General features: G+C 40.7%; 1 protein-coding gene across 4 annotated transcripts; it reads right to left on the bottom strand.

Moving 5' to 3' along the window:
• Positions 1–596: 596 nt before the first annotated feature.
• Positions 597–26742, bottom strand: LOC104595241 (uncharacterized). Of its 4 annotated transcripts, XM_088897547.1 has the most exons (15): positions 26487–26724; positions 26078–26197; positions 24833–24982; positions 14882–14943; positions 14528–14615; positions 14362–14423; positions 14193–14289; positions 13577–14056; positions 4090–4755; positions 3837–3998; positions 3621–3725; positions 3437–3520; positions 1891–2053; positions 1737–1782; positions 810–1550 (listed from the first exon to the last, which is right to left on the bottom strand). In XM_088897547.1, the coding sequence occupies exons 3-15, from the start codon at positions 24881–24883 to the stop codon at positions 1421–1423; spliced, it is 2196 nt and encodes a 731-aa protein (XP_088753673.1). In that variant the 5' UTR covers positions 24884–24982; positions 26078–26197; positions 26487–26724; the 3' UTR covers positions 810–1420. The 4 variants fall into 4 exon arrangements, with proteins under 4 accessions (XP_088753672.1, XP_088753673.1, XP_010254182.2 ...); XM_088897546.1 differs by lacking the exon at positions 24833–24982 and having other exon boundaries at positions 597–862; positions 26078–26242; positions 26487–26742; XM_010255880.3 differs by lacking the exon at positions 24833–24982 and having other exon boundaries at positions 26078–26242; positions 26487–26742.
• Between the last annotated feature and the right edge of the window lie 445 nt (positions 26743–27187).

A 27187-nucleotide genomic window follows, 5' to 3' on the forward strand; every position in this document is an offset into this window, starting at 1 on the left:
AATTATTCATTTCTGTTGGCTAGTCAAACCAAGCAAACTGAGTGAACACAGTAGAGAAGAAAAATGCAAACCAAGCACAGGTATTTTCATCTTACTGAACGAGGTCATGCGGTTGCCAGCATCAGCAAAATTATTGCTTTTGCTGCTGTAGCAGTTGCTTTTGCTTTTTCGAAAATAATAATAAAATCATGCATATTGATGAACACCCCCATAATTTTCCGGAAAAGTATTTACATTCAAATGAGAATTCGTACATACAATTCTGCATTGGCTGAGAATGATTCCTGACCATGGGGAAAATGTACCACAAAAAATACCCTCGTTGAAAATTGCCAAATATCTCACTTTGCACAAGTAAAAAATGACAACATTAATATAACAGCAAAGGTAATAAGAGAATCTGGAACTAACAACAAGCATGAGAACATGTTAGAGTCGAGTTTCAGAGCTGCCACTGTGTGTAAAATATGCCAGAAGTTGGATCCATAAGGTATCAAGTCCACCCCTCCCAAAATACTAAATAGCTTGGATCAATATTGGATGATGGCCTTTACAATCTGCATCTTTGTGTGATTAAGAGAAGAAGCCTAATTTTGTTGTTGGTGCAGTCAAATTGAAGGGCATGAAAGCTTGTGCCTGTCCACTTCACTGCAGAGTGGCAGGCATTGGATTTAACATATCAAAACTATAATCAAACAGTTTCATGACCGGAAAAGTGAATACATCCATATCATCTCAAGACCCAAAAGAAGGCTCCGTATTTGTCCTTTGGCTAAGCGACAGCCCCAAAAACACAATAATCTCCATCATGATCAAAACCATATTGTAACTTTCTTTTATACCATCAATACAAATTCCAATCCTGTAACAACAAAAACTTAATAGATGCTTTCATGATACCAAAGTGCTTTCCATGATTGTGGAAGAAATGGTAATAGCAACCTAATATGAAAAAAAAAAAAGAAAGAAAGAAAGAAAGAAAAGAGAATCACAAAACCCTAGGACCAGGTAGAAAGGAAAACCTAATACGAAGGATACAAACCCTAGGGCCCAGGCAACCTATGGAACACCCAATAGAATGTGGTACGAATAACAATTAGATTTACAATAAACACCATGTCAATAGAAACCAAATTAAAATGAAAAACAAAAATAAAAATCCCCACCCCTCAAAGCAACCTGTTAGCAATGCCCTTCCCAACCCATAAACTGCAATTTTCTCCTCTTTCACCTCTGTCTTCTTTTCACCTCACACTACTTTTATATGGCCAACCAACCATATAATCCTTACAATAGCCAAAGGTGCACACCAGAAATTTTCTCATTTGGCTGGATGAGTTCACTTGGTCTTCAACCAGAATGAAACCAAATTTCTTCAAGATGCCGACCTTTAATGACAGGAAAACCTTCATTGTTGCATCTATCCAAATGGGTTGTCTCCAGAAGAAAAAGAATTTGGAGGTGCAGGTTGTGAGTATGTGCCAGCCAGCTGCTGGTCCATACTGCCAAAACCAGCTCCATCACTGCCATAGCCTCCAACTCCTTGATGTCTGAGAGGGTAATCAAAAGGATTAGAATTAACTTCCTTTCTACCAATGTTATATAAAAAGACGTCTTATACATCTTAAGCCAAGAGAAAAATTCAATAAACACTGTTTCGTTGGCATTCAGGATCAACAAAAGCTATCCGTAGATAACACTAAACATAGGACAAAAAAGGACAAATAAGTACATACCCAAAAGGCAGCATATTTTTGGGTGCTTGTTGCCCAACGTATGCACCTGACATAGATTAAACTAGACATAAGATTGAAGAACCAGTATTTATAACCACAGGTCACAAGGGAAAAAAGGTAAAAATAACAGAAAGAGATAGCAATATGTTTTTACTTGGGAGCATTGCTGGTGCATAAGATGCTGCATGGGGTGGAACCCCTGATCCATAAGACGGTGCCTGGGGAGGCATCCAATGTGAAGTACCAAGGCTTGAAGCTAAGCCCGCATGTGGTGCTATGTTTGGAAGTGCCCCTTGCAGAGATGACATTGATGGAAACTACATTATAAGAAATAGGAATCGTACAAGGTTAAAGAAATGTGCCTCAAATAAAAGAAAAAAAATTAAGACAAAAATCTTAAAGATCTGCATAAGAAAGAATTAAATAAACTTATGCACCAGAGTCCAATTAAGTTTAGCAATGCAACTTAATTATGATAAGGTGTTATTCAGTTTAATTGAGAATTGCATTGGTAATATAGCATCCACAAAACCAGTAATTTGACCATTCAGTAGCAATGTTTCAGAAAGCATGTGAGGCTCATGCTTTAAGGAAAGCCTCGAGGAAAATGCTTCAATGCCCACACCTCAAACTACAAACTGGTGTCAAAGGTGGCATATCATCATAAAACCAAGTAAAGACCACCTTCTACTTTTAGACAAACACCTTATTTATTATATTTACCATAAACCCTTTTGCTGTTATGTTTTGTAATTTGTATTAATGGTTTCACTAGATAAAGAAGGATTTGTAGGAACAGCATATAATGTTTTTCGGCTTTTTTTTTTTTGACCTGCAACATGAAAAAGGGTTCATTAAGTGTGTCTGACAGCTAGTTCATTAAAATTTGACTTGAATTATCATTTCTTTAGATAGCCATTTGAACCTTCTATAATCATTCCTTAAATTCCAAATTATACCTTCTCCCTTTTCAGACTACTGTATGGTGCCCCACAATAGCTGTCAGACACACTTAAAAAGATTTGTAAGCATGAACTAGATTCTGGGTATTCTTCTTGTTATGGACAGCCACTCTTGGAAAATGCCTGACAGAAGATTTGCTTGCAAAAGGGGGAATGATGGTGGAGCCAAGCAAATGTAGTATGTGTGGGACAGCCTCAGAGGATGCAGAGCATTTATTCATCCACTGCAAGTTTGCAAGAATGGTTTGGGGGAAAGCTTTGGGGCTGTTTGAAGTTAGTTTCTGTTTTCCAAAAGATTTGAAATCTCTCTTGTGGTGCTGGCAGTTGAAGGGTCTGTCCAAGAACGGTAAAGTCTTATGGAAAGTAATTCTGCATGCAGTGATTTGGTCTTTATGGACAGAGAAATAGGAGAATTTTTTAAAATAAACACAATAGGCTTATGGGGCAGAATCTACTCATGGGCAGCAGTTCACAGACAACTAAAGGATTTACATTTTGACTCTTTTTTTGATAATAGGAATCTTTCTATACCTAGATCTGCAATGTAATCAGCTTCTCAGTGTTTTCTCCTGTACAAATTCTTTTTGAACAGGGCCTTGTATATTTTGTTCTGTTTCTTATAATACATTACCTTTTCTCAAAAAAAAAAAAATTCTAGGGAACAATTCGTAACAGTTGTTCATTGTCAAACTAAAACTAAGCAAGAAGTTCAGGAAAAATAAAATTCAATGTGCATACCGTTGGGGCTTGAACTACAGATGTATCATTGTTAAGATCAAATGGATTGGTTGATTTTGGTGGATGGAGGAAAGCTGGCATTGGCTGTAACATATAAGCAAATTTAAATACATAATCAATCATATGACATGATAATTGTTTTTTATAAGCATCTGGCATAACAATTATTGATGTGTTATCATACCGCTGCAGTAGGATACTGCATGCCATAACCCATGCCACGAGGTGGAACAGCTTGCCAACCAAAACCCCCTACAGGAATTGATGAATAGGTTGCAGTAAAAAGATCCTGCCAAGCATTAAATAGTTATTATTGCAAATAAATGAATTTTAACAGTACCAACAAAAAATCAAAGAACAGACAAAATCATAAGAAAACAACATCAGAGAAAGTCATTACCACTGGAAGTTCTGTTCTTCCACTTGATTTTGCTTCCACAGGGAGAGGTTGTGATGTGAGTGAAGAATTGGTTTCTTGGGTTTGCTGTGCCTGAGATTGTTGTGCAGTTGGGGTACTATTTGAAGGTACTGGTATAACTGGTGCAAGTGAAGAGCTCCATGGCTACAAAGATTTACAAAAAGAAACCATAAGAACTATCAAAACTATGAAAAAAAAAAAAAAACAAGATTGAAAAAAAATACTTGTGACCTACTTGATTGTTTGGAGCTCCACCAACTGATGGGGCAAGCTGTTGAACAGTAGACTGACTATCATTAGCAGGAAACAAAAAAGGTTGATGTTGCTGGGCTCCTGGCCAGTGCCCCCCACTAACAGGCAATGTTGACATCATGCCTCCAGGTGCAGCTGTTGGAGCACTGCCACCCACAGCTAATGATGATATGCTGCCTATTAATGCAATTGCAGGAGCACCACCACTGGGTGACGGTGATATTTGCCCCACAGTTGCAGCTGGACCACCAGCAGTACCTGGGAATATTGGCACATTGCTCATAGGTGCAACTGATGGACCAACACCACCTGAGAATAATGTTGGTGTGCTATTAAAAGGTGGTGCTGCAGCTGCTGGTGCTGACAATTGTGACAATACAGATTCTAGACCATTCACATTTGAAGGGGGCTGAGACACATTTTCCTGTGGGACAAGATCAAATGAGGCCCAGTTATTGTCACTGACAGATGAACTTGTTGGATGCGTAACATCTTGACTTGTATGTGGTATTGTTGGTTGTGTTTGTGGTGCTGCAGCTGCATCAGGCAGTACAGGATCAGCACCGAAATCGATTAAGCTTACTGAATTTGCCATTTTAAGATCTACTGAATTCCCTTCAATGGATCCCAGGCTACTGGAAGAGGCAGTCTGCAATAAGAATCATCGAAAAGGATAAGTATACTTCTGTAATAATGCATTTCCCCAATCGATAGTTTAAATACATAAAACTCAAACTGTGAGAGTTTGGGAATGAGAACCTTCTTTCCATCTGATAAGTAACAACAGAATTTTGTTTCTTTGGAAAAATTCCAATTACAAATCTCAAGTGCCATGCACCCCTAATTGCTGGTTAGCCTCAGCTAACACCTACGCTTACACAGTTCTTTCACTTGGAATAATACCCCAATAAATTTAATTTTTATAACCCCGAACTCTGCGAAACGATCAGCCAAGTGATTAGCCAACCTTGGTCCCCACCTGTATTTGACTCCTATTTCTGAGGACTAGATATTTCCCTTAGCACATGGGCGTGACTGTGTTTCCCACAAACCCACTTTGATGTCCTTTGAGCAAAATTTTATTAGAAAAGAAAAAAATGGATACAAGGGAATATCAAAAAGAGGGCCACATTGTAGAAATTATCCCTTCAAAAGCCATGATACCCAGATATGGCAATAACATAGCTAGATAAGATGTTGCACACAAAATTAACACTAAATTTAAAGTTTCCAACATGATATGATACCCATGTAGAGAAGTTAAAACTCCACCCTTCACAAGGGGGTCAGCCATAGCATTAGCAGAGTATCAAGTCCATGAGAACAAGATGGTAGCATGGTGAAATGATTATTACACCTAGGGATTAACTTCTTCTGCAGTTAGATATGTTAACTTAAACTTAATAACCCATCAAAGTTGATACTTAAAGGCACTCAGCTTTGCGGTAGGTTTTTTTTTTTTTTTGAGAACAGATAAAAGTATAATATCATTGAAGATAAGGAAAAGAAAATTGATAAAAAAGAAAAGAAAGGAAACATGAAAAACAAGCTGCTATACACAGGGATTTACAGAACACTGGCCATGCAGTCATACACCCTTCAGCCCTGTATTATCATATACAAAAAAAGAGTTATGGTTTATGTCCTTAAAAGAGACCATAATGGCCATTAGCATTACCATATACCAAATGATAATTGAAAGATAATTTTATTATCAAAAGATGAGGACTGTTCAAGCAACCCAAAGAGAGGCACGAGGTGAGGGAGAGTATGTTCTGGGCACTTTGTAATAAAGATTACTTGGGGCTCAACACCCTTTTTAGGGGTTGACAGTTGTATTTAATTTTGTATTAATGAAGTTACCATTTCCAATAAAAAAAAAATTCCTTGTTAATTCCCCTTCTTTACCCTCCACATTCACCCTAAATTCCCTAATAGAATATTCTCCTTCTCATCTACATTATAGAATGTTAACAGCTGTTATTTTTCCTATGTATTGTACCGCAGGGGTACTATTGTACTTTTACTCTTTTTTATTTTAGTTGCTGTCGCCCTAGTATATATAATAAAAAAGCTGCGCCGCCAGCAGTATCTTTTGCTCTCAGTTCTCTCTTCTCTCTTCTTCTCTCTCTCTTTTCTCTCTTCTTCCATTCTTCTCTCCTGCATAACATGGTATCAGAACGGGACTATCAGATCTGAAAGGAGAAGTCGAGTGAACAGTTTTTTTCTTCTCCGCACCAGATTTCCAGATCTGCCGCCCTCATCTGCTGTTCGGCTGATTGAAGATCTCACACACTGAAGTAACTTTTCTCTCTCTCTCTTACCTTTTTTTTCTGGTCGGGTGCCAGGGCAGAACCTGTACTAGGTCTGCCGATTGGATGTGAGGTGATCAGCACCTCTTTCTTTCCTTTTTTGTGGGGTCGACTGATCCCTGTGAAACTGTAGGTCGTGAGGACCTTTTTGTGTGCTGCAACAGCAGCTTTTACGGTGAACTGAGGGTCAGAAAGTGACCAGTGCCTCTTGTGTGCTGCAACAGCAGCTTCTATGGTAACTGAAGGTCAGAAAGTGACCATTACTTGCTATAACAGCAGTCCTGTTGATGCGTAGGCCAAGAGATGACCTGTATGCACTGTGGCAACACATGCGTTGAGCTTGTAAGTCAAGGGATGACCTGTTAGTGCTGTAACAGCACCTGTGTTTTACAAAAGGAGGTGTGTTTCTGAAGAAAAAAAAAATTGTTCTCCCTCAGTGTTGAATTTCTTTAAGGCTGTGTACCCCATTTAAGAGTTGTTTTTGAATCTGAAATCATGAGTGGTGAAGATTCTGCTACATCTGGTGTTTCCTCAATGCTGAATGGAATGAGTGGGGGTGTTGACCTATCATTTCCCATGGCTGTTATTCCTCTTGATGGTTTAAATTATTTAGAGTGATCAAGAGGGATCAAGTTGTACATCGCTGCAAAGGGAAAGATAGGTTATATTAATGGGAGAATCAAAGAACCACATTCTGGGAGTGCTGAATATGACAGATGGAACAAGGAAAACAGCATGGTCATGTCTTGGCTTTTGATTTCTATGCAACCTCAAATAAGAAGGAATTTCATGTGGGCTGAAACGGCAAATGAGATCTGGGAACAAGCAAAATCAACATATTTGGAACTGCGACACTATGAAAAAATCTACCAGCTACAGGCAGAATCATCTACTTGTAAACAGGGGGGGAGGTGTCTATCTGTGTAACTGTAGGTCGTGAGGACCTTTTTGTGTGCTGCAATAGCAGCTTTTATGGTGAACTGAGGGTCAGAAAGTGACCAGTGCCTCTTGTGTACTGCAACAGCAGCTTTTATGGTAACTGAAGGTCAGAAAGTGACCATTACTTGCTATAACAGCAGTCCTGTTGATGCGTAGGCCAAGAGATGACCTGTATGCACTGTGGCAACACATGCGTTGAGCTTGTAAGTCAAGGGATGACCTGTTAGTGCTGTAACAGCACCTGTGTTTTACAAAAGGAGGTGTGTTTCTGAAGAAAAAAAAAATTGTTCTCCCTCAGTGTTGAATTTCTTTAAGGCTGTGTACCCCATTTAAGAGTTGTTTTTGAATCTGAAATCATGAGTGGTGAAGATTCTGCTACATCTGGTGTTTCCTCAATGCTGAATGGAATGAGTGGGGGTGTGGACCTATCATTTCCCATGGCTGTTATTCCTCTTGATGGTTTAAATTATTTAGAGTGATCAAGAGGGATCAAGTTGTACATCACTGCAAGGGGAAAGATAGGTTATATTAATGGGAGAATCAAAGAACCACATTCTGGGAGTGCTGAATATGACAGATGGAACAAGGAAAACAGCATAGTCATGTCTTGGCTTTTGATTTCTATGCAACCTCAAATAAGAAGGAATTTCATGTGGGCCGAAACGGCAAATGAGATCTGGGAACAAGCAAAATCAACATATTTGGAACTGCGACACTATGCAAAAATCTACCAGCTACAGGCAGAATCATCTACTTGTAAACAAGGGGAGAGGTGTTTATCTGTGTACTACTCAGACTTGACCTCTATCTGGAAGGAGTTAGATCATTATCAGAGTGTGGACTGGAAGTGTGATGAAGATGCAAAACTGTACAAAAAAACTTGTCTCCCAACAGAGAGTGTTTGCTTTATTACATGGTTTGAACCCTACATATGAATCTATCAGAGTCCAGATCCTAGGTAGCAAGGATCTTCCATCAGTTCGGGAAGTTTATGCTCTTGTACAATCAGAAGAAAGCAGAAAGAATTTGATGAACAGTTCTGGAGGAGATGCAGTTGTGTTGGCAGTGAAAGGGAATGTTATTACCGGTGGGGGAAATACTTCTAAGAAGGGGGGTCTTCGAAAAAAGATGGATGACAAGGACAAATTGTGGTGTACTCATTGCCAGAAACCCCGACACACCCGAGACACATGCTGGGATCTTCATGGGAAGCCGAAATGGACTCAAGATCTAAATAAGAAGCAAGGGTCAGATATGAATAAAAAGTCAGGACAGCAAGGTACAAGAAAACACACTATGGCAAACATGGCTACTCAGGAGAATCAGCCCCCCATTCATATTGTAACTCAGACACATCCATCTGGATCTGACCCAAGGGAGGATATTATAAATTCCTTTCGTGACCATTTAGAGCTCTATGGTAGAGCAATTCGTCAGATGGATGCTCCTCCCTCAACTTCATTTGCGTCTACATCAGGTAACTCTGTCACAACTTCCCATGTTGTTTCTCATAACCCTGACACTCCCTGGATCATTGATTCTGGAGTGTCAAAACACATGACTGGTACGTCCTCTTACTTTCAAACCTATCACCTTCTTTCTGGAAGAGACAAGGTGAGACTAGCTGATGTATCATACACTAATTCATTAAACTGCTCAGTGACATTTTTCCCTTCTTACTGTGTGATCCAAGATCTGGCCTCGGGGAGGACGATTGGTAGATGATGTATAGTTGATGGACTTTACATGCTGGAGAATAAGGCTGGTCTTCAAGTCACAGAGTCTAAGAGTCAGTCCTGTAAGAGTCAAGTTTCTTTATAGCATTGTCGTCTTGGTCATTTATCTTTTGAGTCTTTAAAAGTGGTGTTTCCAAAATTGTTTAAGTCGGTGTCCGTTTCAGATTTCTCTTGTCAAACTTGTCAATTGAGTAAGCAGTGTAGAACTCATTTTCTTTCAAAAAATAATAAATCTGAATTTCCTTTTAACATTGTTCATTCTGATGTGTGGGGCCCTGTTACTTTACCATCTGAGAGTGGCTACAAGTATTTTATTACCATTACCGATGATTATTCTAGATATACATGGGTCTATCCCATGCGGACCAGGGATGAAGTACCAAAAATTATCCAAGATTTTCAGCGGATGGTCTTCACCCAATTTCAAACTGAAACCTAAATTTTTCAATCAGATAATGCCAAAGTATTTTCATAGTGATCTCACGGAATTTTTTGCTTCATGTGGTTCACTTCACCGTAGCTCTTGTGCTCGAACACCACAACAAAATGGTGTTGCTGAAAGAAAGAACCGACACCTCCTTGAAGTGGCCCGGGGTTTACTACTCCATATGAATGTCCCAAAATGCTTTTGGCTTGAGGTTGTCCTTTGTGCTACCTACCTCATCAACCGTATGCCCTCTCGTTGGTTAGAGTGCAAAGCCCCACATCAACTTCTCTTTCCTAAGGCACCCCTTCTTCCCATTCCTCCTCGTGTGTTTGGTTGTCGTTGCTTTGTCCAAAATTTGTCACCCACTCGTGAAAAATTGGATCCTCGTGCTATTCCTTGCATATTCCTGGGGTACTCCTTCACTCAGAAGGGATACCGTTGTTTTGATCCTGTTTCTCGGAAATTCTATGTTTCCATGGATGTCTCTTTCTTTGAGAGTGAGCCTTTTTTCCCTGTTTCTCCTCAGGGGGAGAGTAGGAATGAGGAGAAACTGGTTCAACTCCCTCCTCTTCCTGATCCTCCTCCTTTTCATATCTTCTTCCATCGTCACAAAGGCCAACCAAATTCAAGAGATGTGGGGAATCCAGAAGTTGTACCTCCAATACCATTAAACTCTTCGGGGGCGGATCATACTCACTCAGGTATCTTGGTTCCCATTGATGTCCCTGACCCCATTGCAATTGATATCCCTGCTGCTAATGACCTTGACTTTCCTATTGCTCACAGGAAAGGTGTTAGATCGTGCACCACTAAACACCCCATTTCCCACTTTGTTTCCTATGAAAACATTTCACCCTCTTTTCGAGCCTTTCCCACATCCATTGGCAGTGCCCCTATCCCTAAGAATGTGGCAGAAGTTCTTTCAATACCTGAATGGACAGATGCTATGAAGGAAGAAATTAATGCCCTTCATAAAAATGGCACATGGGAACTTGTAGATCTTCCTAAGGGAAATGATCCAATTGGATGTAAATGGGTGTTCACAGTCAAACATAGGGCTGACGGCACGGTGGAGAGGTACAAAGCTCGTCTAGTGGCAAAGGGGTTTACACAAGTGTATGGAGTTGATTATGCAGAGACTTTTGCACCCGTTGCCAAGATGAACTCCATTAGAGTTCTATTCTCTCTTGCTGCTAATCTTGATTGGGATCTACATCAGCTTGATATCAAGAATGCATTCTTGAATGGTGACCTTGAAGAGGAAGTTTACATGATACAACCCCCTGGTTTTCAGGCTCAAGGCAATGAACAAAAGGTGTGCAGGTTGAAGAAGTCTTTATACGGGCTGAAACAATCACCGAGAGCCTGGTTCAACAGATTCCATGCAGCGGTTCAGCAGAAAGGATACAAGCAATGTCAATCTGATCACACATTGTTTGTGAAAAGAGGAGAAGGTAAAATTGTTGCTTTGATAGTATATGTTGATGATATAATTATCACTGGCGACTGGAATGATGAAATCCAAAAGTTGAAGAGTTTTCTTGCCACACAGTTTGAAGTAAAGGATCTAGGTACTCTAAGATACTTCCTAGGAATTGAAGTTGCCCGCTCAAAAAGGGGTATTTTCATTTCCCAAAGGAAGTATGTCCTAGATTTACTCCAGGATACAGGAAAAATGGGAGTGAAGCCAATTGATTCCCCTATTGATCCTAACCATAAATTAGGTGACAGTCAAGGTGAACCTATCAAGGATGTGAAACAGTTTCAGAGACTTATAGGGAGATTGTTATATCTTTCTATGACCCGCCCAGACATTGCTTATGCAGTTGGTGTCCTTAGCCAGTTCATGCATGCCCCTATGACCACTCATCTTGAAGCAGTAAAAAGAATCCTCTGATACCTTAAAAGATTTCCAAGTGCTGGCTTGTTGTTTCAAAGGCACGGACATTTGAAAGTTGAAGTGTATACTGATGCAGATTGGGCAGGATCCCTAAATGACAGAAAGTCAACTAGTGGCTATTGTACCTTCATAGGAGGAAATCTAGTTACCTGGAGAAGCAAAAAGCAAAGTGTGGTAGCTAGATCCAGTGTTGAAGCTAAATATCGAGCAATGGCTCATGGAGTGGCTGAAATTATGTGGATAAAGAATCTGTTGAGTGAGTTGGGTTTTCCCGTGGACAAACCTATGACCCTATTCTGTGATAACAAAGCCGCCATAAACATTGCTGCTAACCTATGCTACATGATAGAACTAAACACATCGAAGTCGACAAGCATTTTATCAGAGAGAAGGTTATCATAGGGGAAGTGTGTACTCCCTATGTCAACTCTGAGGATCAACTTGCAGACATCTTTACAAAAAGACTACACCACTCACAACATCATGATTTATGTGACAAGTTTGGCATGATTGACATCTATGTCCCAACTTGAGGGGAAGTGTTAACAGTTGTTATTTTTCCTATGTATAGTATCGCAGGGGTACTATTGTACTTTTACTCTTTTTTATTTTAGTTGTTGTCGTGCTAGTATATATATTAAAAAAGTTGTGCCGCCAGCAATATCTTTTTTTCTCTCAGTTCTCGCTTCTCTCTCTCTTTTTTTGGATTGGTAAAGATGAAATTCTTTATGTAGCTCGCTTTCCAACTCATAGACCTTGAAATGCAATAGCAATTGAGGTTTATGATACTCAGATACCAATACATGCCTAGCATACCAGTGTCAAACACAATATGTACCCAATACAACACTAGATACTGAATAGACACTTCCAGATAAACATCTTTTTTTTTTAGGAAAGGTAAAGTATAATTGTATTGCTGAAATGGAAAAGAAACTCTCAATAAATGACTGTACAAAATGTAGGATATTTCTCAAAAATATACTAGTTACAAAAAAGTGAATCTGTAGAAATATTAAATGCTTTAGCCCAAGAAAGGATCTTTGCTCTTATATTTGTACTCCGTAACATTAATGCCTTTAAAATGTGTAAAGTTGTAAAAAACTTGTAAAAAAGGTCATTACCCAATTTTGGTCTCAGCTATCTGGGATATTATTGGGAGAGCCAAACAGATGAACTGGATATGGACCTAATGTTTGGCTTTTTTTTATTGACAAAATAAATTGTATATGGTAGAAATTTAATTAAATTTGGGAAGACAATGGTTGCATGGGAGGAGGGAGGTTGTACCCCTTCCTTGTAAAGTGAGATATTACTTCTAACATCACATTCAGTTGGATACCTGAATTGGCTAGTTCTCCTGCAGATGACCTTGCTAGAGGATGCGTCTTGTGGAGGGAGACTTAAAAAAGGCCTACTTTCCTAGAGTGATTGTTTCATTGGTTGTTTCTGGTTTTAGCTTGATATTGCTCTATGGCATGTGTAATTTCCCAATGCTTGTGGGACCTAAAACTTTTGTATCCCTTCTTTTCTGTTAGACATACATATACCCATTAAAAGAAGGAAATTTCACACTGGAAATTTGTACTAAATACATCTCTTTCAGAATTTGTCAGCCTTTGATTGTTGAGCTTTTTTGTCTCCTACTCCTTTAAAAATTATGGGGGAGAAGTGTTATACCACTTTCTTCTCTCACATCAACAAATCAAAATTCACTAAAAGGACATTACCCAATACTGGTCCCAGACTCCCAGTATCTAGAAGACTGGGATCTTGGGAGGGGTAGACTGGATACGTGCTAACCTTTGGCATTTTTTGCACAAAGTTGCCTCTCTCAGACTCAAACCCACATTCTCACATTTGCCAGCCTGAGATTTTACCGTAAAGCCAAGTAATAGCCCTTAATAAATCAAAACTCACTGTTACTCATTTCAAATTTGATGAAATTGATGGAAATCCAATTTCATATATCTGTACAGTGTGCATTCATTTCAAAAAAGTATACCTTAATATCAAGGAAAACTAGCCCTTTCCCAAGTTAAAAGACCAAAAAATGGATTATCAGAAGATTACATAGGGCCATAAACTAATTAGTATTATCGATTATGGTGTCAAACATAAAAAGAAACACATGTATAAGTTCAAAGAAATTTCACCTTTGCATGCAGGGAACCATCGGCAATCTTGCTACCATTTGCTTTAGGAGGTTCACCAATCTGAAGACGTGGAACAGCCTCCCCCAGGATATCCCTTACAGGGCGTACCATAGGAGGACTGGATGCACCCAAGTCCTTTTGACGATTCGGTGACCTGCCATCGAATCTAGATTCTCCATCAGAAGATCTTCTCTCTTCTGACTTCCTACCATTTCCAAATCTATCATCTCGGCGCCAGTCATCAACCACCTCAAAGCGACCAGGACTTCTCCCGTAGTCACCATATCGTTGGCCTTCTTGATCATATCCGGGACTTCTTCTTTCATCATAATTATATCTATAGTTTCTTTCATCATTTCTACCACCAGGACCAGATCTTTCACCATATCGACGTTCATATCTGTCCTCATAAGGTGGGCTTCTAGAAGCACCACGATATGTATCCATCCTCCTGTTTTCATAAGAGTCCTCCCTGTCATCCTGTGCAACATATAGAAGTCAACTAGTAAATGAAGGCAGCTTTAGAAAGGGAAGCAGTCCAACATAAATTTGATGAAAAACCAAACTCCTTTTATTAATTCAGACAAAAAGAGGATACAGGGGAAACTCCAATTACCGACTTCACCCTTGGTGGTTTGTCAATGCTCCTCTCACCAGTATATCTCCGATCCACATAAACATGCTTGATGAAGTCCCTAAGTCTATCTACATTACTGAACAGAAAAGTTTGTCAGAACTGTAGCCTCACTGAGATTCCTTAAATAAATAGACAGATATATAATAACCTGCCATCTGGTGCGGAATGACGCTGTGGATCCCATTCTTTGAAGTAAGTTTCCCTTGCACGCTTTTAAAAGTAGAAAAATTAGTCCAAGTAATGAGAAATTGAGAAAGGTTAGAACATTGAGAAGATCAAGGATCACATCTATGGTGAAAGGTATGCATATATACCTCATTACCCCCTCCTTGAAGAGCAGCAACTTCTTGTGAAGTAAATTTAGCCATTGATATTGATTTCACACGGTGAGTGAACTCCCGACTGGAATAGATTTGGATACAAAATAAGTCATATCAAGTAATTTTCTGTGAATAACCTAACACTTAAGTCTAATAGGCCCTATTTATCAAGACTCCAATACAAAAGAAACAGGAATCAAGTTTACAATATCACACAAGAGCTCCGTATTTATCAGATTAATCATTTTGTGACTTGGACATGAAACAATATATGAAAGCATATATGAAAAAGAGAATAAAATCACAAAAATAAGGGAGATGGATATAATACGGAATATGTGCACTTACTGTATCCCACTGCAGGTTGTGCAAACAAATGTCCAGAAATTTGTGCACACATATTGTGGTCCCTGTTTGACAGAAAAGTATTAGATACCATAACATATTACGAGATGGTATATCTCATGTTACAAAGAGCACTAGCAAGACTGCAAGAGAACTCTTCCACATATAACCATAAACTAAGAAATTTTCATAAAACTGATCATCTTAATCAACTCTTCCATAGAAAGTATAGGGTTACAAAAACAAAACCAGCATGAGGCAGTAAAATGACAACAAACAAAAAATACTTGGGAAGATAAATACTAGAGACATGCTTCAAAAAAGGAGGCCCAATAAATGCCTCTCCCCCCATATGTGCATCCTTTGCTTTGCAAATGGTGAATCCTACCCCATTTATTGATCCATTGCCCTTTTGCCCTTTTTGTTTGGGAATCTCTATGCTCTCTCTTTGGTTGCAGGTGGAGTGCTCCCCAAGATGTAGTAAGCCTCTTCGATCCAAACTTTCTAAGGCAGCCAACAAAAAGAGGAAGGGTTATGTGGAAATCAGCAAGGGCAGCGGTGGTGTGGGTAATATGGGAAGAAAGGAATGCAAGAATCTTCAATGAGAACATAGGCCAAAAGAGGCTAGTGTGGAGGCCATAAAGATAAAAGTTACTCAATGGGTAAAATCACTCCAGCTCTTTCAAAATTTCTCAATCACTGATATTGTAAGAGCCTGGAATGAAGTGGCACACACTGCTGAGAAGAAATAAAGAAACGTGATGGAATGGAAGCCTGCAGGTCCCCACAAGTTAAAGCTCAACTTTGATGGGAGCTCTATAGGAAACCCGGGTATGGCAGGCAGGCCTTGGTGGTGTGATCAATGATTCCTCAAGCAAAGTGCTGGATTTGTACTTAGGACCTTTAGGGGAAGGAGACTCCTTAAAAGCTGAACTGTTAGCCCTGCTGCAAGGGCTAAAGATTGCCAAGCAAGCTGATCTTAAGAACTTGGAGATAGAAGGGGACTCAAAAACAGTGATATCTTGGACCAATTCAAGCAGTAATGTGGTGAGATACCGCTCACCTCGGAAGCCCCTTCGAGGGTGGCTTAACCTCCTGAAACAGAAAATGGGGAGGAAGAAGAGAAGGGAAGGTAGGAAAAGAGGGATGCAGTGAAAGAGAAAAACAGGGGATATTGATTCATTCCTTCTTTAAAAGAGTAGGGCCTTATATATCTGGCCTACAGGTGTAATCATAGAGGGAATATCCTCTGATTGGCAGAATAACTAACTGATAACAAACTCTGGGAAATATCATGGAGGGAATATCTTCTGTCGACAGAATCACCCTCTCTGTGTGTAACTAATTCTGAGGCTCTGTTGCCTGTCCCTGAGGCTCTGTCGCCTGTCCTTTCTGCTTCCTTGAGTACTGCTGATGGGTAGTGGCCTGCTCCACTCCCTGTGTTGGGTTAAGGGAAGGTATTTGGGTCCCAACAATTCCTCCCTCCTTAGCATTGACCTTGCCCTCAAGGTCTAGGTTCGGGAACCTCTCATTCAGCCTGAGATAAGGTTCCCAAGTGGCGTCTTCTGGGGGCAGCCCGGCCCATTCTACCTTGGCTTCTGGTACAACCTGCCCACTTCGTCGGACCCATCGAAAATCCACAATTTTGATGGGCTCTGTGTAAATGTCCCCTTCTTCAGTGAATTGGGGTAAGCTAGATGAGGTAGGAGTATGATTTCCCACAGCCTTCTTGAGAAGAGAGATGTGAAACACTGGATGAAGCTTCGAGGTAGTAGGGAGGTCCAATCTGTAAGCAACAAGGCCCACTCTTTCCAGCACCTTGTAGGGCCCATAATACCTGGGAGCTAGCTTGTGCCAAGCCCGTCTTACCACTGAGACCTGGCGGTAAGGTTGGAGCTTAAGGTAGACAAAATCACCCACCTGAAACTCTAATGGGCAGTGGTGAGAGTCATAGCTGATCTTCATTCGTTGTTGGGCCTTTGTCAAATTGGCCTCGAGCAGTCTAAGAATCTCGTCTCTTTCTAGTAGGTGAGTCTCTACTTCTGCCACCTTGGACGACCCATATTCATAGGGTAATATGGGAGGGGGTTCTCTGCCATATAGGGCCTTGAAAGGTGTCATCCTTGCAGCTGACTGATAAGTTGAGTTGTACCAGTATTCTGCCCACGGAAGCCAGTGAGCCCATTGTCTAGGCTTCTCCCCTATGAAGCATCTAAGGTAGGCTTCTAAGCATCGATTAATGACTTCAGTCTGTCCATCAGTTTGCGGGTGATAGCTGGTGGATGGGTGTAGTTGGGTTCCTTGCAATCTGAAGTACTCCTTCCAAAATGAACTTAGGAAGGCAGGGTCACGGTCCGAGACAATGGATCTTGGTGTTCCATGCAGTTTCGCCACGTCCCGTATGAAAATGTCGGCCACCATCGCTGCAGTGTAAGGGTGAGGCAAAGCAGAGAAATGGCTATACTTGGTGAGGCGGTCAACCACTACCATGATGACCTCTTTTCCTGCAGAACGAGGGAGTCCTGTGATGAAATCCATGGAGAGGTCTTCCCACACTTGCTCTGGAATCTTGAGGGGTTGTAAAAGGCCCGCGGGTGACTGTGAGGAGTATTTCTGCTGTTGACAAGTTGGGCATTCTGATACATAGTGCAACACATCCTTGTGCATTCCAACCCAATGGTAGTGGCTGCTGAGTCTTTTTAGGATCCGTAGCACCCCTGAATGTCCTCCCAATGCGGAATCATGAAACAACCTTAGCAGTTCAGTTTTGTGGGTGGAATTTGGAGCAACCACAAACCTACCCTTGAAGAAAAGATCAAGCCCCACAATTTGGTAACCCGAAACCTGAGAAGGGTCACTTTTCCACCTTTCCCTGATGTCTTGCAGCTGTGGATCAGATCTGGCTTCTTGCCATATAGCTTCAAATAAGGGAAAACTGGGCTGAGAGCAGGTTAGTTGGGTCAGCTCTTCTACCCGTGATAAGGCATCAGCTACTTTGTTGGCAGGCCCAGGTTTTATACTTGATGTGGTAGTCAAATCCCATTAGTTTACTAAGCCATTTTTGCTGCTCCGGGGTGTGCACCATTTGTTCTGCTATGTACTTCAAACTTCTTTGGTCTGTCCTGATGATAAATTGGCGTCCCAATAGGTATGCACGCCATTTCTGTACTGCCATTACCACGGCCATCATTTCCTTGACATAGGTGGACTGATTTTGGTGGGCTGCTGAGAGAGCTTTGCTGAAATAAGCAATGGGTTGCCTCTTCTGCATCAAAACGGCCCCCACTCCGACACCCGATGCATCACACTCTATCTCAAAGGGTTGAGAGAAATCCGGAAGAGTGAGGACTGGAGGGCTAGAGACTGCTGTCTTTAAGTCTTCAAAGGCCCGTTGGGCATCATCAGCCCACCCAAATAAATCCTTCTTTAACAGGCGTGTTAGAGGGGTGGCCATAAGCCCATACCCCTTAATGAAGCGCCTATAATAACCGGTAAGCCCAAGAAAACCCCTGAGAGCCTTTACAATGGTGGGCTTGGGCCAATTTTGGATGGCACCTATCTTTTCTGGGTCTGCCATGACCTGGCCTGCAGCAACCACATGGCCTAAGTACCGAATCTGTCCTTGTCCAAAGGAGCACTTTGCCAATTTGGCATGCAACTGGTGCTCTCTTAGAATAAATTGCCTTAAGAAAGGCCTGAAGATGTCATTCATGAGGGCCTGAAAGGTGGAGGGGGCGTTGGTAAGACCAAACGGCATAACCAGAAATTCAAAGTGGCCATCGTGGGTCCTAAAGGCTGTCTTGTGGATATCAGCCTGGTGAACCCGGATCTGATGATACCCGGACCGCAGGTCCAGTTTGGAGAACACTTGTGCTTCCCCTAACTCGTCCAGCAGTTCGTCAATGAGAGGTATTGGGAACTTGTCCTTCACTGTAATCTGGTTCAGGGCCCGGTAATCTACGCAAAACCGCCAACTACCATCTTTCTTCTTCACTAGGAGTACGGGGGATGAAAACGGGCTGGTGCTGGTTTGTATATGCCCCTTGTCCAGTAGCTCTTTTACTGCCTTCTCAATTTCCAGCTTTTGGAAATAAGGGTATCTATATGGCCTCACATTGGCTGGTTTGGATTCGGGTAAGAGGGGTATCTGATGGTCATGGGCCCGGGGTGGAGGTAACTGGTTCGGTTCCTTGAATATGTCACCAAACTGATCGAGGATCGATCTTAGGCTCTGGTGTTGGGCTTCAGTAGGTTGGTCACAGTCCTGATTGTTTAAAATCGGAACTGTGGGCCGAATGCCCAAATGCATAAACAAGGGCTGTCCAGTATCCTTGGAGGCCCGTATTATAGAGGCTAAGGTATCACCTCGGGGACTAGGGGGCCGCACCCCTTGCAAATGGCAGGTCTGTCCATTTTGGCAAAAATCCATTGTCATTCTGGCCCAATCACACAGTGCAGGACCTAGGCCACGTAACCAATGGATTCCCAAAATGATATCAGCCCCCAAGAATTCCAATGGGTGAAGATCTACCACGAAACTTACATACACCATCACATAACATCTGATTCCCATTAGCCACATGGATTGAAAAGAGAGGAGTGGGGTGTATAGTCATACCTAGTTGCTTTGCCAAACGGCAAGTGATGAAATTCAAAGTAGAGCCACTGTCAATCAAAACCATCACAGATCGGCCACCCAATCTTCCTTCTACTCGCATGGACTGAAGAGGGTTGAGGCCCATGAGAGCGTGTAGAGAGATCTCGGCTCCAACCGATTCTGGTTCGCCTGATATCAGCTCACAGTCTTCGAGGTGCTCTGGTTCTGTCCCCTCCGGTTCTCCCTCTGTTTGAAGGAGAAATACTCGTTGGACCCGACACTTATGGCCCGGCCCAAACTTATCATCACAGTTGTAACAAAGGCCCTTCTCGCGTCGGGCCTGCATCTCAGCCCACGAGAGGCGCTTGAAAGGCACAGTGGGCTTGGGCAAAATGGGCTTCTGTGGATCCCCAACTTGTTTTTGGGGTTGCTGTTCGGCCCGCTGGAGAGCCCTCACATTCGGATAGGATGGCTTGCTAGTCCTGCACATGCTATCAATCTTCTCTTCTTGCAAGCGAGCCATGCCCACCGCCACCATGACTGTCGCTGGTCGAAGAGCTCTCACTTCCAGGCGGATGTCTTCTCTGAGACCTCCCACAAAACACCCAACCAAGGCCTTCTCCAGCCATCCGTGTACTCTAGTCGCCATTCTTTCGAACTCGAGCTGGTAGTCTGCTACTGTCCCCATCTGTTTTAATCGAGTGAGAAGTTCGTCATAATCCACGAACGCCGTCGGCCCAAAACGGATGCACAGAGCTTCCGTGAACTCCGCCCAAGCTACCTGAGGATGGGTTTGTCGATACCACTGAAGCCAGAGAATAGCGTCTCCTTCAAAGTGAATGGAGGCGATGGCGACGCGCTGGTGTGCAGGGGTTTCATGGTACTCGAAGAATCTCTTTGCTCTGAAGATCCAAGGAATGGGATCTCCACCGGAATAGTTGGGAAAATTGATTTTAGTAACCTTTCCGGCGGGGTAACCCCCAGTTCCCTGGCTTCCGGAAACAGAGGCGTCGGCCCCTGTTGGCTGACTGGTCTCGCCAGACTATTGTTGGGAGGCGAGGTTAGAGATGACCACCTTGAGATCCCTGAGTTCGTTCAGTACTTGGTGGAACCCAATCTCAAGTTGGTCGACTCTGTCTTCCATGGTAGAGGATCTTGTCTGCGGCATAGCTGGTCTACAACCTTGCTCTGATACCAACTTGGTGAGATACCGCTCACCTCGGAAGCCCCTTCGAGGGTGGCTTAACCTCCTGAAACAGAAAATGGGAAGGAAGAAGAAAAGGGAAGGTAGGAAAAGAAGATGCAGTGAAAGAGAAAAATAGGGGATATTCATTCATTCCTTCTTTAAAAGAGTAGGGCCTTATATATCTGGCCTACAGGTGTAATCATAGAGGGAATATCCTCTGATTGGCAGAATAACTAACTGATAACAAACTCTGGGAAATATCATGGAGGGAATATCTTCTGTCGACAGAATCACCCTCTCTGTGTGTAACTAATTCTGAGGCTTTGTTGCCTGTCCCTAAGGCTCTGTCGCCTGTCCTTTCTGCTTCCTTGAGTACTGCTGATGGGTAGTGGCCTGCTCCACTCCCTGTGTTGGGTTAGGGGAAGGTATTTGGGTCCCAACATAATGTTCCTTAGAACTACAGACATCCATTAAGGGAGATAGTAAGCATAGCAAGGGAACTTAATGCCTCATTCACATGGGTCAGGAGAACTGCAAATGGAATGGCTGACTCTCTAGCTAAACAGGGAGTTCAAAGGCAACAGCTTTTTTGGGCTTTATTGTAACATTTTCTGTTGAAATGTCTGTGCTCTTTCTGAAGTAACTCTATTTTAATTATACTAACTGAATAAAATTCTCACTTTGCTGATCCAAAAAATAAAAAAAAAAAAACAAGAAGTACTGAGAGAAAATTTCAACTCAACATATTTAGCCTACTTCTGTTAAATACCGAATAATAACATCCAAATTACCCCCCCTCCAGCACATTATATAGAAAAGTGAAACAAATCTAACTATTCTACTTACAAAAGTACTAACTCATTATGTTATTATCTCATTTTTCCCACTCATGAATTTTTCTTGACCATATTATTCATGGGTTTTATCAAATTGACTTTTGAATACTTCATAATTCGACTATATCCTCCTCAACCCAATTCCAGTTCTGCTCCACAATGATGATTGGATTGTCTTCAGATGTTTGCAAGTTTGAACTCCACAACACATCCCATTTATCAGAGATGAACTTAAAGGAACCTTCAGTGGCCAATGAACCATTGTTAGGGGTGCAACTCAGGCCGGGTAGGGTTGGGTTGAGGTCAACCCAAGCCCAACTCAAGGCAAGGGTACCTCAACCCTAACCCAACCCAATCCTCAACCCAAGAGCCCAACCCAACCTTAGAATATTTGACCTTAATGCAATCCAAGTGACCTTATTTTCATAATGATGTAGGACTGATATGATCCAATGTTGTACAGGTAAAAAAATTGAGTAAAACTTAAAACTAAATGATGATGGAAAGGGATTAGGTCCAAAGTTTGGGGTCAGGCTAGGAATAGAAAGGGGGATGAGGGGATTTCTTGTGTTATATGGCTACATGAAGTAATTCGGAGGCTAGCTAGTGCTGAAATTCTTGCAATGTACAGAAATTTCTAGAGAGAAAATAAAAAATTCAATATCTCAAGATTGGAATTGAGTTTCTTTGAACTGTTTTACAGGAAAGGTTAGATAAGTTACCAAAGCAGGGGATTGAATTTGGAGAGGTTTTAAGTAGGTTGGGCACAAAAAGATGAGAGTTCTCAAAATTAAAAACTTTTGAGAACTAAGGTTTTTAATTGGAATTTTTGAAAGAAAACTGTTTTAATGCACTGAAAAAGAGCCTTCAATATGGGGGATGGCTAAATCAGATTTGGGTTCACCAGGGTTTGGTAGGGAAGATTTAGAGAGACATGTTCCTCTCTCTAGAAAGATGTGTGGATGTCAAGAATTGAAGGGAATATAGAGGAGATTTACTCAGGATCAAATACAGTCCTGTAATTGACTTGAATGATGTTTTCTCATTGCCTTTTCCTAGGTATCTGATTGCTTTGAGTGGCTGAGTTCAAAACTTTGAGAGAGAAGACAAGAAGAGGAAGAGAGAGACAGACAGACCTAGGAATCACTCCTAGGATTCATCTTCCTCATCAGCATGTTTTCTTTAAGCTTTTAATGAAATCTTTACCACTTTTCAAAAAAAACAAAAAACAAGGAATCACTCCTACGGTCCCTAGAATCACTCTAGGGCTGTGGGAATCACTCACCACAAGTCACACAAGCAGAATATATATAGTTGTCTGGGGTCAGCCAGATTACTTGCAAAACTAGAAAACTCAAAATGACAACTCTACCACTCATAAGCCAACCTAAAGAAAACTAAATAACTCTAAACTACTTAACCAATGACTCTAAAAATTAAGCATTATAAAATTAGGAGTAGTAAACTCAAACTAATAGGCTGGACCCCACACACACACACATAAAAATGACCAAATAGAAAAATACATAAAAAACCAAAAAAAAAATCCAAACATCGACTCTTTGGATCCTGCATCACATAAAAATGCAGGACAAAAATCTCAATATTGTTTTTCTGAAACTACAGTCTCACTAAAGCTAAAATTACATAAAAGTTTAATAATACATAATAGATATTAATAGGGCCGTGCTAGTTTACACATAATACACATACATGTAACCAAGTATAATATATAAATATACAAATAGGGTTAAGTTGGGCTGGTCAGGTTTCCCAAAGCCTCAGCCCTAACCTAATCCATCCAAAATAAGGTTGGGTTGAGCCAAACTTCTAAATATCCCAACCAAATGGCCCAAAATCAGGTTTGGTCAGTTAGGTTTTGGATTGACCCACATCAAGCTGCTTCTCTAACCATTCTCATCAGGGTGAACTATGAAGCCTATCTTCTTGTACTACTCTTTGCCATCTTGTTTTCTTTCTTCTGTGGAGGCAGTGGCATGGATATTAGATTTACAAATCATGGCCAAATCAGATGGCTAAGAGATATCTGATAAGGCTGATTTTTGGCATGACCATTATAATTTTAAGGGGTTAGGCTGGTAACCATTATATGTGAATGACTTGCACCATATCACCAAAATGGCCATAACTTTTTCAAAGCACTTCTTTTATCAGTATTCAGTAACAGTGTAAAATTTTCATTGATTAAAATAGAAAGATAATGTACAACAGAGTGGTAAGATGGTCAGCCTCAGCTAACCATACCTAGGCTTTCCTAGTTAATTACAGTCGCCCCCTTGTCCAACCACTTCCCAATACAATGAGTTTCTCATTACCCCTGTTTTTCCAACCCATCTGCTAGCCCATTAGCTGACCTAGGTGTCCATTGTATTCTTGCTCCCAAATCCTTTATTATTTCTTAGCTTCTCTCGTTTCATATCTATATTTCTGTGGTCCCTCCTCGGTGCTGCCCAACCAACCTTTTATGACCTTAGTGTCCCCTTCGATTAATTGTTGTAACCCATGCTTTGTTTTCTTTAGACATGCCAAGGCTGCCTTCAATTCTGCTCTGCTTGAGTCCCCAAAACCAGTGGGACCTGAAAATAAAAGCACAATGTCTCCCACATGGTTTACAATTACTCCTATTCCTAATGGGCCTAGGTTGCCTAAGGCTGTGTTTGATTGCAATGCAAACACAAATATGTACACTGCAAATTTACCCTCTTTTTGGTTCATAAATGCAAACACGGTTCAGATTTTAAACCGTTTCTGCACTCATCTTGTTTGTTTGAAATCGGTGCTAAGTGTGGGCCCCATCATTAAATGCTCCAATGCCTTAACTTTGGTTAAAAAGTTGATTATCAAAAGAATACAAAATTGTATCCAAAAAATAGGTACAGTAATGCTCTCTTTTTAGAGTACAAAAATGTCAGAAAATACATTTTTTATCTGATAATCATTACATGTCAAACAAACACTTGCAAACGCAAACCGCAGTACATAAATACCCCGGCTCAGCGTTTGTATTGCAAATAAGGCTCCATTTGGGAAGAGTACAGATAGAGTACAAATACAAATATGTAGAGTGCATTCTAATCCATGCAAATAAGTTGGTTTAGTTTTGCATTGATAAATTTACTTTCTTGCCAAAATATTTATAGTTGTAAAGGGTGCAAACACAAATTCCTAGATTGGAATCTACCTTTTTTACATTGACCAACTTTGAGTGCAACGTTTGCATCCATTTTTTGGATGTAAACTTTGCTTTCATTTTGGATGCAAACATGACTTCAAATTTGTAAAGGCTGTCACTTTCAGTACATAAATGCGCTTACCAAACACCAGCAAAAATTGAACCACAGTGCATATATGCACTGAACTGGCATTGCACTCTTCCTAAATGGAGCCAGCTGCAACCGTCAAAACTTTTTCAAAACAAATTGGATTCACCAGATCCTAGTCTCCTTGGATAAGTAATTGAAAATCTATTCAATGACACCAAAATCATGTAAGATGGCATGTTTTCACCCTAAAGAAATAAAAGTGATACGATCATAACTTTTAACTTTTCAAAAATTCCAATGGAACACTATAAACTATTATGACACTCTAAAATGATATACTTTATTACAAACATTATGGATGAGTTAGAAAAGTAATGCGGTCAATAGCTCGCTATTTTGGGCTGTTCTAACTGTAGCTTGGTTTTTGCAATTTTGTAAGTGCAGGATTTTATGGGGTTATTGCTCTAATAGTTAGTTGACATTTAGGGTGTAGCTGCCTGATTTTCCATTACCAGATTTGGTTTTGTACTTTTTATCCTATTTAGGTATTAAGTTCTGATTATATGTCAGTTCTTCTGGATCAAAGTTTCAGAAGCTGTTATGCGGGTTACAGTTATTATGTTAGGGTGTTGTTTAAGTGATGTGTTTGGCTCGAAACATGTTTTTATTTTGAGTGTGAAAGCATTCTTCATTTGATGCTGGGGCCGAAAGGCTCATATACTACTTATATACTTCTTTTTTCTTTTTATGAATTTTTATTTATTGAAAAACATTAAAAATAGAAAATAATTCTTAATAAACTCAAACTGATCAATAACTCAAAAAATGCCACTAACTTAAGAATATCAAAAAAAAATATATATATATATATATATATTGCTTTCGCTCGCTTTAGTAGTACTACATGGCAGCTGTAGCAGTATTCCTTCACTCATGTAAATTACATCAACAAGGAGGGTAGTAGTAGACTAGTAGTGGTGGTGGTAGTAGCAGCAGGCAGCGGCAGCAGTAGTAGTAGTGCTTCATTCATGTAATAACAAAAATAATAATAGTAGAAGTAGTAGTAAAAGACAAGCCAGATACAAGTTATTGTGTTAATTCTTCTGCTGAAAAAATTATTGTGCTAATTGTTTAGGATTATAGATCAATTTTCCTTCACAATGCAATATTGCAATTCAATTGACACCAAGGTAATTTTCGTACTCAGAATCCAAATTAAAGGAAAAGTAGACGAAAGTTAAACGAGGACAGACCAACGTTAAGACAAAGCGACCGAGAAGAGATGCAAAAGCATACCAGACTGTTACAATTGATACACCTCCGATTTGCAGGAAGTTTCAGGAGACCACGAATGATCTTCTCATTCTTCTCGTCTTCCCTCATCCGACTCGCCATGTCTCATACACTTTCTAGCTCCTTCGTGCAATTCCAATCAGCAGTCAAAGAGGGGAAAAAGAAAATCTGAGAAAGAAATTCCAATGAAGATGCATCCTTTAAAGCTCAAAAGACAAATAATCAACCAAAGGTTGAACTTCAACAATAATTCAATTCTGTAAAGCGGAAATTCAACATATATAGAAGAATCTGTATCGTATTGAAGGTTTTAGAACAGATCCGAATTTATAACGCATCGAGATTAGCTAATTCAACTAGAACTTATTGGAGACTGGAAACAAGAATAGATAGACAAGAACTGGCCGGATACCTCTTAGGATGAACAAATTCGACTTCCAAGACCTAGCTGACGCTGAGATAATCCCGTAATGGTGATGATGATAACAGAGGAAGATCGATTGGATGCATGAATCTGCAGAGATTTTCAGACCTTTTCAGAGCTTTGAGACGAAGATCTGTGCAGCTAAATTCTCTATCTTTCTCGAGTAGAACCAGAGACATAAGAGAGAGAGAGAGAGAGAGAGAAATTACTCTTCTTTTCTTCGCCTATAGTCAAACAGAGGCAACTTCGCCGGTTTTGCCGGTTCGCGACCGGTTTTTTCCGGTCAGGAGATGAAATTATTGTTAAAGTAAAATTACCAAAATGTCCTCCAAAGGTGGGAGACAATATTTGCGCTGGCGGTCTGGCCCTCGTTCACAGCTGGATAATCAATTAATCACACTCCTCTATTAATGTATTAACCTTAATAAATCCTGTTGAACGGCATCTACGTGTCCTTTTTTGCTTTTTGTCTTGTTAGTTGTGTCATGTGTGTAATAAAGCAAGGTTACATAGAGCAGTAACTTTGTAAGTAAAATACAACCGTGATCATCGCTATTGACTTGTTAGACCAAAAGGGACTCACCGTATTTGACCTGTGAAGATGTCAAGGAAGGAGTACTTCTTTTTCGTCAGATTGGAATCTCTTGGGTAGAATGGTATAAAATTGATCACGTTATCGACCTTTTATT

Source organism: Nelumbo nucifera, chromosome 2 (genome assembly GCF_055504915.1).
Source record: "Nelumbo nucifera cultivar China Antique chromosome 2, China Antique-T2T, whole genome shotgun sequence".
NCBI lineage: Eukaryota > Viridiplantae > Streptophyta > Magnoliopsida > Proteales > Nelumbonaceae > Nelumbo > Nelumbo nucifera.